Source organism: Notothenia rossii (assembly GCF_949606895.1).
Source record: "Notothenia rossii genome assembly, chromosome: 10".
NCBI lineage: Eukaryota > Metazoa > Chordata > Actinopteri > Perciformes > Nototheniidae > Notothenia > Notothenia rossii.
The window spans coordinates 12,293,477-12,307,173 of NC_136908.1; the positions used below are offsets into that span (position 1 = coordinate 12,293,477).

Consider the following 13,697-nt stretch of genomic DNA (forward strand, 5'->3'; position numbering starts at 1 on the left):
TATTTACTTAGTACATATCTGACATTAACGATTAAACACATGTGTGCATTCCTGTCAAATGCAAACCGAGTCAAGCTCCGACTCCGGAGGTGGCGGTATGCCCCTTAAGGTTGTTTGCAATCCGCCAAAAAACCGAGAGAAGAAGAAGAAGAAGAAGAAGAAGAAGAAGAAGAAGAAGAAGAAGAAGAAGAAGAAGAAGAAGAAGAAGAAGAAGAAGAAGAAGAAGAAGAAGAAGCCGACTCGGAGCTGTCCGACTTCAGGCGAGCTTTTTGAGACCTCCCCCGGCTGCGATCGGCTATTCTCGTCTACTTTCGAGGCGAGCCGCAACGCGTCTCAAACAAGCCTAGTGTGGATGAGACAGAAGCAGCTGTTGACACTCTGCCTCTTTTGGCTTTAAGGCCCGGACACACCAGGCCGAAATCGGCCGTTTACGTTAGTCGGACGACGAAGCATGCCCTGTCGCCCAAACTCAATTTGGTGTGTCCCGCACCGTCGGCCGTGACACGCCTTATTTGGCCTTTCATGGCCGACGCACGGACGATTCAACATGTTGAATCGGCCGTGCGTCGGCCACAGGCAGTCGGACAAAGAAATCACTCTGATTGGCTGTTCAGCTAGCGAATCAGTGCATGAGAAGCGAAACGGTTGCTTGAGAATGTCTTCCACAAGCAACACTCCAATGGCTGATAGCTCCAGTACCGCACGAAACATGTTTTCGATGGACGAGAGTGAAAATGGAACGCACACGCTATTTGTTGTTTATTTGTATCACGTAGATTGTTCTTCTTCTCTGTCTTCCGGTTTTAAATGACTCTTTTAAATGACGAATACACACTACCGCCGCCTGCTGGTAAGGAGAATTATTGCCACTCACACATGCGCAGTTCGTACGTGCTCGGCTGAAGTCTTTGCGGTGTGTTCCAGTGCGACACATGGCCAAGAAGCAGGAGAACACGCCGACGCAACAGTCGGCGTCAGCGTCGGCGAGTTCTCTGGTGAGTGCTCGGTGTGTCAGGGCCTTTAAGTTTATGTCTCAGAAGAGAGTGGTTTTACCAATCAGTGGTTCAACCTGCAGCCCCTGCAGTCAACATGTCAATGGGACAAATAATTAACCCTAAATTGCTCTCGATTGCATGGCCAACAGTGTGTGAGTATGTGTTAATCTTATTCCACCTTAGCAGGTGGCACTATACGTATGAGTCTGTGTATGCTGTTGTTCAACTTGACTATGCTATGTTATAAAGCCGTGGAGGGCGGGAGTTTATAAACCAAAGAGTAACCGCTCTTACGGGACGCTGTAATAAGTAAAGCGAACGCACCCGCAAGGACACCTGTCCTCCTATTGGTTGAGGGATTTTGACAGGATTGTTGCACAAAAGTTTCGAGCGTGCACAGAATAAATCTGAGAGCAGAACAAATCTGTAAACAGCAATATATCTGAGTGCAAGCGTACAGTTTGAGCAGAAGCAGAGCAAATCTATGTGCAAGCAGGCACTATTAGAGTGCGAGGACAGAGTTTGAGGGAAAGAAATCAATAAAGTATACTCTCAAATTTAAATACCAAACTCTTGAATAAAGATAGGGAATAACCCCCATACAAGCTGCCCATCACATAAAGGTTTGTAAACATTGAATTGAGCCACCACATTACCACAAATAATTCCTAGCTTGGGAAAAATGAAGATGAACATTTGGCAAAAAAGACCATAAGCTTGTGTGGATATATGTATAAAACATAATGTATTCATTTCAGGCAGGGAGACTTATTGCTTTGTCTCTAATCTTCTTTTCATTCACAACTGATCGTCATACTGACTTGCTCCTCTGCTGCCCTCCAGTGGCCACAAGGCACAACAGGTACTTTTACATTACAGCATACAAGAAAATCAGCAGAGCAGGGATGGAAAGTTTATTTGGAAACAATGACAAATCTTGGTCCTTAGATTGTTTCCAAAACAGTTATGGATTTTGTTACAACAGTATCAAAACTCCCGTCTCAGGTCCTCCGTCCTCCAGAGTAGGAGTGTACCTGAATCACAGAGCAGGTGTTCTGTCCTTCTACAGCGTGTCTGAAACCACGACTCTCCTCCACAGAGTCCAGACCACGTTCACTCAGCCGCTACATGCTGGAGTTTTTCTTTATCAGACTTCTGGAAACACTGCTGAGTTTTGTAAACTCAAATAGCCTGAAGTCCTTGGAGGAGCTCTTCTGATTCTTAAACCCACCGTGTGTCCATCAGAGCTGATTGTCCATGTCTTCACTGCAGAGATCAGCTGTCAATCAAACATGATGGGATGTGTTTCAACATCTTCTCATGAGTTGTTCTGTAAATGTTGGACTTTCTTCCGGCTCCTTCCTGTGTCTGTGTAGCCATGGAGGCTGTCACTGCTCAGGAGGAAATGTAAACTTTGCTCTAAATATGTGTTGGATATTTCTTTTGATTCATGTTGTTGTTTCCCTTGTAATGCACGAGTCTTCAGAGAGAAAGCAGCAGAGCTTCTTTTATTGTACACATTTTATTCTGGCCACTTTCTAAAACAATAGGGACATTTATAATCACATGTATTATTTTTGACGGATTAAATGTTATTGTTGCCCAAATTAACTAACACATGAGTTCCCCAGATGGTTATAACACTTATTTCATCATAAAACGTTTATTTAAAATGATATTACTTACTGTCATGATCATAATCAATAAGTACATCATTTATTATTCTCCTGTAAATAGCTCAGAGTCTTTGCTCGGGAAATAAAATGTTATTGTTTTGCAGACTAATTGTTGTTGTTGTTGTCCAAATAGAAAGTGGGTACTCTGATGTTTTATAGAACATAACTTATCATGATAATAATCAATAAGGAAATCATGTCTGATTCTGTTTGAAATAGCTGAGGTGAAACACATTCATGGGATGGATAAAGTGAAACTGGTCATGAAATCATTGACTTTACTGATGGGATGTGTGATCAAATTAAATGTTTGGATCATTAATAAAGGTTTGTCTTTCAAAAACAAAAACAGGATGTTCTTCTTGTGTTATTTCCAAGGTGCCATACGAAGCTGATGGAGAACATGTGGAAGTGATCAAAAAATGAAGAATTAAATGAAAAACAAATGAAGCTCAGCGCAAGTTCAACCAGGAAGACCGTCTTTACTCATTCAAAGTCAAAAGTCAAAGTCAGCTTTATTGTCAATAATTCTACATGTTGTACATCCAGAAATCTCGAAATATAGTTTATCGAGGTCCTACAGTGTGACATATATACATCAAACAAAAAAAAACAAAAAATGGGCCTACACAATGGTATACATTAAACAAAACAAAGGGGCTAGATAACCGGGGCATACAGTTGAAAGTTCAGGACCATTTGGGGCAGGGGAGAAAGGTCGGAGGCAGGGTGGAGAGTTCAGGGGAGAGATGACAGAGGGGGGGAGAGAGGGAGGGAGGGAGGGAGGGAGGGGAGAGAGTTCAGCATCCTGACCCCTGGTGGAGGAAGCTGTTCCCCAGCCTGACGGTGCCCGAGCTGAGGCTGCGGAACCTTCTTCCTGAAGCCAGGAGGCTGAAGAGGCTGTTGGAGGGGTGGGTGGAGTCACCCACAATGCTGAGTGCTTTGCGGGTGAGGCGGGAGACCGATGATCCTCTTGGCAGAGTTCACTATGCGCTGCAGGCTCTTACGGTTGGAGGCGGTGCAGCTTCCGAACCACAGCGTGATACAGCTGCTGAGGATGCTCTCGGTGGCGCCTCGATAAAAGGACAGCACGATGGGGGGTGATGCTCCGGCTCGCTTGAGCTTCCGGATGAAGTACAGGCGCTGCTGGGCTTTCCTCGCTAGTGCGGTGGTGTTGATTTTCCAGGTGAGGTCATCAGTGATGGTCACCCCAAGGAATTTGGTGCTGGTCACCTGCTCCACAGCAGCGCCGTTGATGGTCAGGGGGAGAGGGGGTCGACGGTGGGTTCTCCTGAAGTCAACAACTATCTCCTTTGTTTTCTCCAGGTTGAGGAATAGGTTGTTGTTTTGGCACCACATGGCCAGCTGGTTCACTTCCTTCCTGTAGTTACACTCATCGTTGTTGCTGATGAGACCCACCACAGTAGTGTCGTCTGCAAACTTCTCGATGTGGTTGGTGCTGAAGATGGGTTCTACTTGGCCAAAATAGAGTCAAAGAGTATATGAGAGTGAGCAGGAACGTGCGCAGACATTTGGAGGGGCTATTGCTCTAAACTGGAAAAAGGGCCTCCCCCCGAAGAAAAACATAAGACCTTTTGAAAATTGTAACTTGTTTTTAACGTAAAAGAAACCAAACAATTATTACATCAACTAAATTGAACAGTAATTCACATCTCATAACAAAATAAGCTAAGGCGACTACTTGCATTCGGTGACTTGATTTTAAAAATGAAAACCAGGGAACATTTTTGTTTTGCGGTCCATATCTCATTAAAATATCTAATGTTAGTAACTATTAAAGACAAAATGGGGACAATCCTGTTTTAATGTAGTTTGACTTTTGTAACTGCTGTGCAGACATTCTGATAAAATAGGGCTTCTAACGAATTAGCTTAAATAAACTCATTAATTAATTAAACCAGTTCAATACGCATTGTTCTTATTCTTATCATTCTTTATGAGCGCAGTAAGCCTATCTAATTACTTATTTATTTAGTATTCCATAACTTAATAACAGAGATGGTCAAACTAAAGTGGTAGAGACATGGCAGCAATCCTACAAAATCAGCGGGACATCGAACTGTTCACCCGTGAGAGGGCGATCAAGAAAATAGAGCGAGCGGCCCCGTTGAGGGAGTTTACAGATGAAAAGACACAGAAAGACAGAAGCACAATAACATGTATATTTAGGTGTTTTTTTTGTAAATAACCGACGGTATCAAGAGGAAGTAAAGTCCCCTGGTTTGTCCGTTATACCCTAACTGCCATGAGACAACTCAAAATCAAGTTTCCAAAATCCGGCACTGAGGTGGTCTTAACGCACCGGCAGATGACAGCGCTGACAAAGTGTGTTTCCCGTAGCGAGACGCTACAATAATAATTGTGGGCTTATCATGTTGATTCGGCCACAACAGAACAAAGAAAAACAAACTTGCTCTCTCCAGAGGGGCAGGTCAGCCAAAAAGGCCAAACGGGCCGTTGCCCGGGCAACATTAGCCCGTACCTGCACGTATATTTGTGAGACTTCTTCTTCTGGTTCAAATTTCAATAAATGTAATTTGTATAATCACTCTTTTGTCTTTATTCTACATGAAAATGTTAGAGATTCCATTCAAATCTGTTGATTATTCATATCTTCCTCAGGCTAGGAATAGTATGTCGAGTTTTTAATGCTATATGTATATCATTTTCTAACAGGATAATGAGACAACACAGTTTTGATCCATTGTGTATGAATGCTTTAGCTCTTCAGACCAACATAGTAAGATGTGAGCATGGTCCTAATTGTGTTGGTATGCAACCTAGGTCTGTAAAAGCAATCTGCCCCTTTTTTATTGTAGAATTTGTTAAATTAAAGCAGTCTTTAATTGTTTGTCCTAAACATAGCAATATATGCTTTTGAAATGTAACATGTCTTTGAAAAAATAATAGTATACATTTTATATTGTGTATCACCTTTAGCTTGAAAATAGATGTGTTTTTTTAATCTATCAAATAAATAAATAGACAGACAGACACTTCATCAATCCCAAATTGGGAAATTATTTAACAGCAGCAGTGTGTTCAGGTATTAAAATATTTAAAGTTGGAATAAAGTGTAAACTACACAACACAAGTATAATGCACAGCAATCCATAAGATAAGTCTGATATGTTCATGGAAACTCCCCAGGAGACACCGACACTAACGTGGCCGAGTGGACTCCGGAGTTTGCTGCATGAGTTGCACTGTATGATCTGTGGTGTAGTTCTTTTAAACTCATAGTTTTGCTTTATTCTGAGAAAGTGTTGCTTTATCTTTATGATACAAAACTAATCCCGTAGGCGTCATGCATCACTTCCAACTAAACTTCATACTGTTACTGCTCTTCTCGAAAGTACTTCATTTGCAATATCTTTTTGGACCTTAAATATATATACTTAAGTTATTATCATGTAATTTTAAGTTTGCAAAAATAGAGTTAAAATCTTGTTTTTAATAATGCCCCAAGATCAATACAAACACTTGGTAAAAAAATCCTGAGTGAGGCTTTCATAATTCATGCATGAAAGGATTTAATCAAAGGAATTATTTGCACACCTTTTTTTAAATATCAAAACATTTAGTAAATAATATTGATGATGCATTATTATTACATTTTGATACGCAGATTTGAGCCGTTGCTTATTATTCCTGGTATTCTACTTATTTGTTTGAACCACACACAGTTGTATATCATTCAATGACCACATGGATGTGCAGGTATGTACGGCACCTGGTGTGTGGATGACCAACGGGCTGAACTTGCTCTTTTCTGTTGACCGTATAGTCCTGCTTTGGTTATTGTTTGTGTTATTTTGTTCAATAAACTTTAACTTTTGCACAGAATTGATTTAGGAATGCTTCAAAGTGATAAGCCTCTTCGCGACATGATTTATTGGGAAAAGTACCATCTCTCTTTTTCTGGTTATGGGAACAACACGTGTTTAATGGACAGGGACAAAACTTATGTTTATCTTTCACATGGACGTAAACGTACAAACCCTAAAATGTACTCAACAGTACTATTTTCTGATAAAGACATTCATCCTCTCCGTTGTTTTAAAGAAAGACTAACAAAAGGAGGGCTTGAGCTATCAGATATAGTTAAGATTACAGAGTATAATATATATATTGCACTATTCAATATACCTTAGTACTTGCATAGAGGCAGGCATGGCGTGAAACTCAAAAAGTGGCAGCATGGTGAATACAGAAATGTTTATCATCACCTGCGTCTCAGATTTCAATGCAATTCAAATAAAATAAATGATTCTTGGTTTTTGTTGGGAAACAAAAACAATCTAAAGTATTCAAACAAACCATTTGTTGATTGATCATCATTTTCAAAAAAAAGTCAAACTTCTTGGGTTTTTCCTTTGTGTTATTTGATTAAAGAGGTACTGGAAAAGAACCGGGTGAAACAAAAGTGCCCACAATCCTGTGCATAACTAATATAATATATGACTAATGCAAACAGACCACACCCTGGACAACAGTATTAAAAGTTTAAACTCCCCAAATAACCAAAAACGATATCAGCTTCAGTTCAAAGATCATGGAAAGGAAGGAGATAGAAATCGTGTTTATGGTAAATTGGCAGCATTTATATAGCACTGTTCCACTCTCGTAACCCCTCAACTGACTTTGACCTAAGTCAAGCTGAACAGCAGGATATACACATTAATATAGTGCATGCACCTGCTAAGGGAGAACAAGATTCACACTCGCACTGATCGCCATGCAATCAGGAGCAATTTAGGGTTCATTATCTTTGTCTCTTAGAGTTCAGGAGAGCCCAACAATGATGGAAATGAAGACTGTCCACACCAACTACGGTTTTGATCACAGTTCACACATGGAATGATTTCCATGATTATTCTTATCACTCAGTTTGTGCATCTGGCATAGCTTGTGTTGAGCAACTGAGATATGACATCTTATTGAACCAGGTCACTGTTCAGCTGTTAACGTGCCTTTGGCCACAAGACACATGTATACTATGAAAGTCCTGTTTGTGATATATGCAACATAATGGTTCACTTTGTTAACAAGGAAACAATGCATTATTCATACACTTTGACAGCATCTTCCCTTTAAAGCCAGTCTCCTTAACTGTTGCTGAGCAGCAGACAGTGCATCCTCTAAGTTATAGAAAAGTGCTGAATGTTTCAAATGTAGCTTAGTAGTCATTTAGCATCTGGGTACAAGGCTTTGCTGGTGTAACATTAAAAAAGTGAAAAGAGTCCGTCTGGCTTGCAGAATTTTTTAACATGAAGCACATCATCTTTTCTGTTGGTCTGTATCATAGAAAGGCCTTGTAGCAGTTATTTTAATATTACCCTGTACATTACGCAAACACAAAAACAAATCTCTGCTCAGTTATTAGAGCATTCATATTGTACTATATTCCTAATGTTTTGTATATAGTTTATATTTGTGTTGAGGTGACAGGTTCATGTGCCATGTTCAGAGGTTTAGTAAAGTGCATTTTCTGAAGGAAACTCTTGTGTGCTTTGGAGCTACATGCTGTAATGTAAAAGTACCTGTTGTGCCTTGTGGCCACTGGAGGGCAGCAGAGGAACAAGTCAGTGCGACGATCAGTTGTGAATGAAAAGAAGATTAGACACAAAGCAATAAGTCTCCCCTGAAATGAATACATTATGTTTTTTACATATATCCACACAAGCTTATGGTCTTTTTTGCCAAATGTTCATCTTCATTTTCCCAAGCAAGAAATTATTTGTGGTAATGTGGTGGCTCAATTCAATGTTTACAAACCTTTATGTCATGGGCAGCTTGGTCTTCATTTGCTATAAAGCGTATATTTTAACAGATCATTATCCCTCCCGACAAACATCTTCTGGAGATAGTAAGAGAACTTTTTTTTGTCCTGTAAGGTTTAGCAGTGACAACATTTGATTTAATATCTTCATTTACTCTTGTAAAAAATGTATAGAAGGTATAGTGCAGCATCTCCAGGTGAGCAGGTAGTCTGTTTTTGCTTAAGTTAAGTGTTGCCAAGTTCAGTTGAGCAATAATGTATTAGGCCAACAATGAAAACACCCTCTCTGATAAATATGTGGTAACTGTGGCTGGGGTCACCTTTAAATAGCGGACAACACCAACTCCTGTTAAGGGGATGGAGGAACCTGTGGACCCTCAATCTAAATCTATAGTTGTTTTGCAGATTGTGGGGCTTCCCTTCACAAGGACAATAACAGAGGCATTCATGACCAAATGGAATGCAGTTTTATTTCACAAATATACATGTTAAAATGTCAATGTTCAGCAGCTGTCAACAGGTAAAAGGGTTAACATACTTTACACTATTACATGGTGGGTTTCCTCTCCTCAGATGGGCAGGTCTGGTCCACCAGGTCACAATGCCTGTTAACTGTGAGGGACACAAAGAGAACAAAAGCATTTACTACTCAAAGCACCACACTTCTACAAAATGATTACAGTGAGAGTTAATTTACTCACCCTTTTAAAGTGTCACACGGTGCAGTCCCTACACTGAAAGCAGACAAGGTTCCCACAGAGGGAGAGGAGCTTGTAACACAAACACTCAGTCAATTATATTGCCCACAATCTGCACACAAGAAAACAATTGACAGAAAATAAAACTAAAAAAGCACTAGAGGACAGTAGTCTTTTTAAAAAACAAACGCAACATAATAGTTGCCAGCTCAAACACCAATTCAATATAACATTAAAGAAGGTTAAAAAACAGGCTTACTTTGACAGAGTAATAGATCCTCCTGGCTCAATCCGGGGAAACGCTCATACTCAGCTATACACTCTGCAAAACACGTACAAGTTGCTTAAAAACTATTACAACGTTTAGTAAAACACCATATAAAAAACACATTGCTTGTTGTAACAGACCAGGTATCGTGCTTTGAATTTCAGAAGAGTTTCCCTCCATGATGGGAAAACGTATCTTAATCTCGCCCTAATAAAAGCCAAACTGAACTGACACTTTCATAGATTCATTGAAAAGACCCCAAAACCATCTTAAAACCTCGAGTCCTACTTTGAGGGAGATAACGGAGAGCGTGCAGCCAAGAGAGAAAGGTTTTCTGAAACTGCCGGCAACATTTTTATAATTTACATTTTACCGGGCACCGGTCATGTGATCACGCCACGTGACCATGACGTCATTTCCCCACACATATATAAAGAAGCAGCCTGTCACTTGAACCTTCACAATCTCCATTCGATCCAACGGTTCAGTGCAACTTTAACAGACAGAGACGGTGACATCATCATGCTGGTTTTCCTCTTCCTGTTGGGCCTGGCTCTGGGTGCTGTGTCTTCTTCAGATGACCCTCCAATTGAGCTACAGCAAGACACCTGTCCCTCCTTCTGGTTCTCCTTCAACGGCCGCTGCTACAAGTACTTCAACACAGAGAGGACCTGGGCTGATGCAGAGCTCTACTGTGTGTCCCAGGGAGGCAACCTGGTGTCTATCCACAGTACAGAGGAAGAGGTTTTTGTCAAATTCCTGATCAAAAGCTCTGACCCTGCTGAGGGATATACATGGATCGGACTCCATGACATGGCCAAAGAAAGAAGATGGATGTGGTCTGATGGGTGTGCAGCCAAGTATTTATTTTGGTATAGAGGACAACCAAACGACAGCGGAATAGGTGAAGACTGTGTACTCAACAACTGGAGGGGGAAGTGGAATGATGCGTCTTGTTCAAATACTTTTCCCTCAGTTTGTGCATCTCGCACAACTTGTCCTTAGCAGCTGTGATGTTACGTGTTCACCTTTTGTTAACATGATAACAATAAAGACACAGATGTACACTTGAATATGTGTGTGAACAGAAGTGCTTTTGTCTAACCTTTATTTTCATCAATGTTACATTCACAGTAGTCGCTCCAGGGGTTAATCAAAGGAATAATTTCTACACCTTTTTTTGAATATCAATACATTTAGTAAATATTGATGCATTATTATTACATTTTGATTCACAGATTTTTGTCGTTGCTTATTATTCCTGGTAATATACTTATTTGTTTTAACCACACACAGTTACACATCGTCACCTTCTTAAACTAATGGCCTAAGTCCTATTTGAAAGTTTTTCAAAAAATGACTTGACGTACAAATAACACTGTGTAAAAGAAGAGTTGGATTACTTGAACATGTTGTGACTTAGGCAATTTGAAACCCAACTTAAGCCTTACTACTTCTGGAGTAAGTGACTTAGGCAAAACGGTGCACTGCTTTCCCGCACTACTGTGACAGACCATGGGGCTGGGTCAGCCACAAACGGTTTAAAATGCTGGAGCATACACAGACTCAGGAAACAGAGGGCAGTTTGGCTGTGGTTGGCCCTTTAATTCAATATAGCAAACAACTTAAATCACTCTTAGCTAAATAAAACAAAAGTAAAGCAAATGCTGAGGAGGCATGTGCCTCTCCCTCCAGCTCTTCTCTGTTTTTAATTGTAGCTAAGCCTTTTCCATTTAAATCAGTTTCTCACCTGAATCTTTCTCAGTCATCTTGGGGTGTGTGTATGGGTTTGTTTGAGAGTGTGTGTTTGTGGTGTGTGTCTTATGTGGCAAATTGTAAAAAAACTGATGCCACTCGACGGGCATGCCATGTTTCATGGACTGAAAGTCCTGAAACGTCCTCTCCTTGATTGGCAGAGCATCAACTTCAGCAGTTGCAGCTACCTGTTGATATTCCCTATGTAGTTGGGAGATGGCTGTGCCTGGGTGAAGGAACTTCTTGTCTTTGTAGGTTGCTGTGCTTCTGCAGTAGTGCGAATCAACAGTGGGCAGATCCTTCAACCAGTCCTTAAGGAAATCTGTGACAGCAGTTTCCAGTTTTTTTTTTGTTGGCGGCTCTGCCACTTGTTCGTCATGTTCGATGGTGTCTTTGTTCAGCTCACATTAACTACTAACTATAGTAGCCACCGTAGCTATATTAGCTACAGTAACTATAGTAGCCACCGTAGCTATATTAGCTACAGTAACTATAGTAGCCACCGTAGCTATATTAGCTACAGTCACTATAGTAGCCACCGTAGCTATATTAATTACAGTAACTATAGTAGCCACCGTAGCTACATTAGCTACAGTAACTATAGTAGCTTCGGTAGCTACAGTAACTATAAACTGTGAAAGTAAGACTAAATAACTACCCAACATTTATAGCCTAGCAGCATGTAGCTCCAAACCACAAAAGTATTTCCTTCTGAGAATGCACTTTACTAAAGCTCTAAACATGGCACTTGAACACAAATATAAACTATATACAATAAAATCAGGAAGATAGTACGATACGAATGCTCTAATAACAGTGAGCAGAGATGTATTTTGATGTGTGGGTATGAGGGTAATAGTAAAATGACTGCTACAAGGCCCTTCTATGACACTGAATAGGAAAAGACCACAGCTCTGATTTAGGAGATCTTGCTGACCAACAATTGCTGAATAGGTTTAAAAAAAATAATCTTCAAAGTTAGATTATGTTTCTCAGAATAAAGAGAAATGATGTGCCTCATGTAAAAAAACTCTGCAATCCAGACTGACTCTTTTGACTTTCTTAATGTTACACCAGCCCGTACCAGCACGTATATTTGTGAGACTTCTTCTTCTGGTTCAAATTTCAATACATTTAATTTTTATAATCACTCTTTTGTCTTTATTCTACATGAAAATGTTAGAGATTCCATTCAAATCTGTTGATTATTCATATCTTCCTCAGGCTAGGAATAGTATGTCGAGTTTTTAATGCTATATGTATATCATTTTCTCACAGGATAATGAGACAACACAGTTTTGATCCATTGTGTATGAATGCTTTAGCTCTTCAGACCAACATAGTAAGATGTGAGCATGGTCCTAATTGTGTTGGTATGCAACCTAGGTCTGTAAAAGCAAATCTGCCCCTTTTTTATTGTAGAATTTGTTAAATTAAAGCAGTCTTTAATTGTTTGTCCTAAACATAGCAATATATGCTTTTGAAATGTAACATGTCTTTGAAAAAATAATAGTATACAGTTTATTATTGTGTATCACCTTTAGCTTGAAAATACATAGATGTGTTTTTTTTATCTATCAAATAAATAAATAAATAGACAGACAGACACTTCATCAATCCCAAATTGGGAAATTATTTAACAGCAGCAGTGTGTTCAGGTATTAAAATATTTAAAGTTGGAATAAAGTATAAACTACACAACACAAGTATAATGCACAGCAATCCATAAGATAAGTCTGATATGTTCATGGAAACTCCCCAGGAGACACCGACACTAACGTGGCCGAGTGGACTCCGGAGTTTGCTGCATGAGTTGCACTGTATGATCTGTGGTGTAGTTCTTTTAAACTCATAGTTTTGCTTTATTCTGAGAAAGTGTTGCTTTATCTTTATGATACAAAACTAATCCCGTAGGCGTCATGCATCACTGGCTAAATTCCAACTAAACTTCATACTGTTACTGCTCTTCTCGAAAATACTTCATTTGCAATATCTTTTTGGACCTTAAATATATATACTTAAGTTATTATAATGTAATTTTAAGTTTGCACATCTTTATTTATCAAGTTTTCAGTTTAGACTTTACTGTCCACCTGAGTGGACATATAAAACATATTTTTTCTAAATTTGAAAAAACTAGTTAAAAAAAAAACTAGAGTTAAAATCTTGTTTTTAATAATGCCCCAAGAGCAATACAAACACTTGGTAAAAAAATCCTGAGTGAGGCTTTCATAATTCATGCATGAAAGGATTTAATCAAAGGAATTATTTCCACACCTTTTTTTAAATATCAAAACATTTAGTAAATAATATTGATGATGCATTATTATTACATTTTGATACGCAGATTTGAGCCGTTGCTTATTATTCCTGGTATTCTACTTATTTGTTTGAACCACACACAGTTGTATATCATTCAATGACCACATGGATGTGCAGGTATGTACGGCACCTGGTGTGTGGATGACCAACGGGCTGAACTTGCTCTTTTCTGTTGACCGT

General features: G+C 39.6%; 1 protein-coding gene across 5 annotated transcripts; it reads right to left on the minus strand.

Annotated features, from left to right (window-relative positions):
* Positions 1 to 3,167: 3,167 nt before the first annotated feature.
* Positions 3,168 to 9,797, minus strand: LOC307022953 (uncharacterized protein). 5 transcript variants are annotated; one of them, XM_079655887.1, is made up of 7 exons: positions 9,729 to 9,797; positions 9,432 to 9,494; positions 9,176 to 9,244; positions 9,013 to 9,086; positions 8,471 to 8,582; positions 8,236 to 8,254; positions 3,168 to 4,143 (listed from the first exon to the last, which is right to left on the minus strand). In XM_079655887.1, the coding sequence occupies exon 7, from the start codon at positions 4,028 to 4,030 to the stop codon at positions 3,593 to 3,595; it is 438 nt and encodes a 145-aa protein (XP_079512013.1). In that variant the 5' UTR covers positions 4,031 to 4,143; positions 8,236 to 8,254; positions 8,471 to 8,582; positions 9,013 to 9,086; positions 9,176 to 9,244; positions 9,432 to 9,494; positions 9,729 to 9,797; the 3' UTR covers positions 3,168 to 3,592. The 5 variants fall into 5 exon arrangements, with proteins under 5 accessions (XP_079512013.1, XP_079512015.1, XP_079512014.1 ...); XM_079655889.1 differs by having other exon boundaries at positions 3,168 to 4,146; XM_079655888.1 differs by lacking the exon at positions 9,729 to 9,797 and adding an exon at positions 9,581 to 9,599.
* Between the last annotated feature and the right edge of the window lie 3,900 nt (positions 9,798 to 13,697).

Coding starts and splice junctions, on each gene's coding strand:
- LOC307022953 (XM_079655890.1), bottom strand. CDS start 4,030: ATGTGGTGCCAAAACAACAACCTATTCCTCAACCTGGAGAAAACAAAG.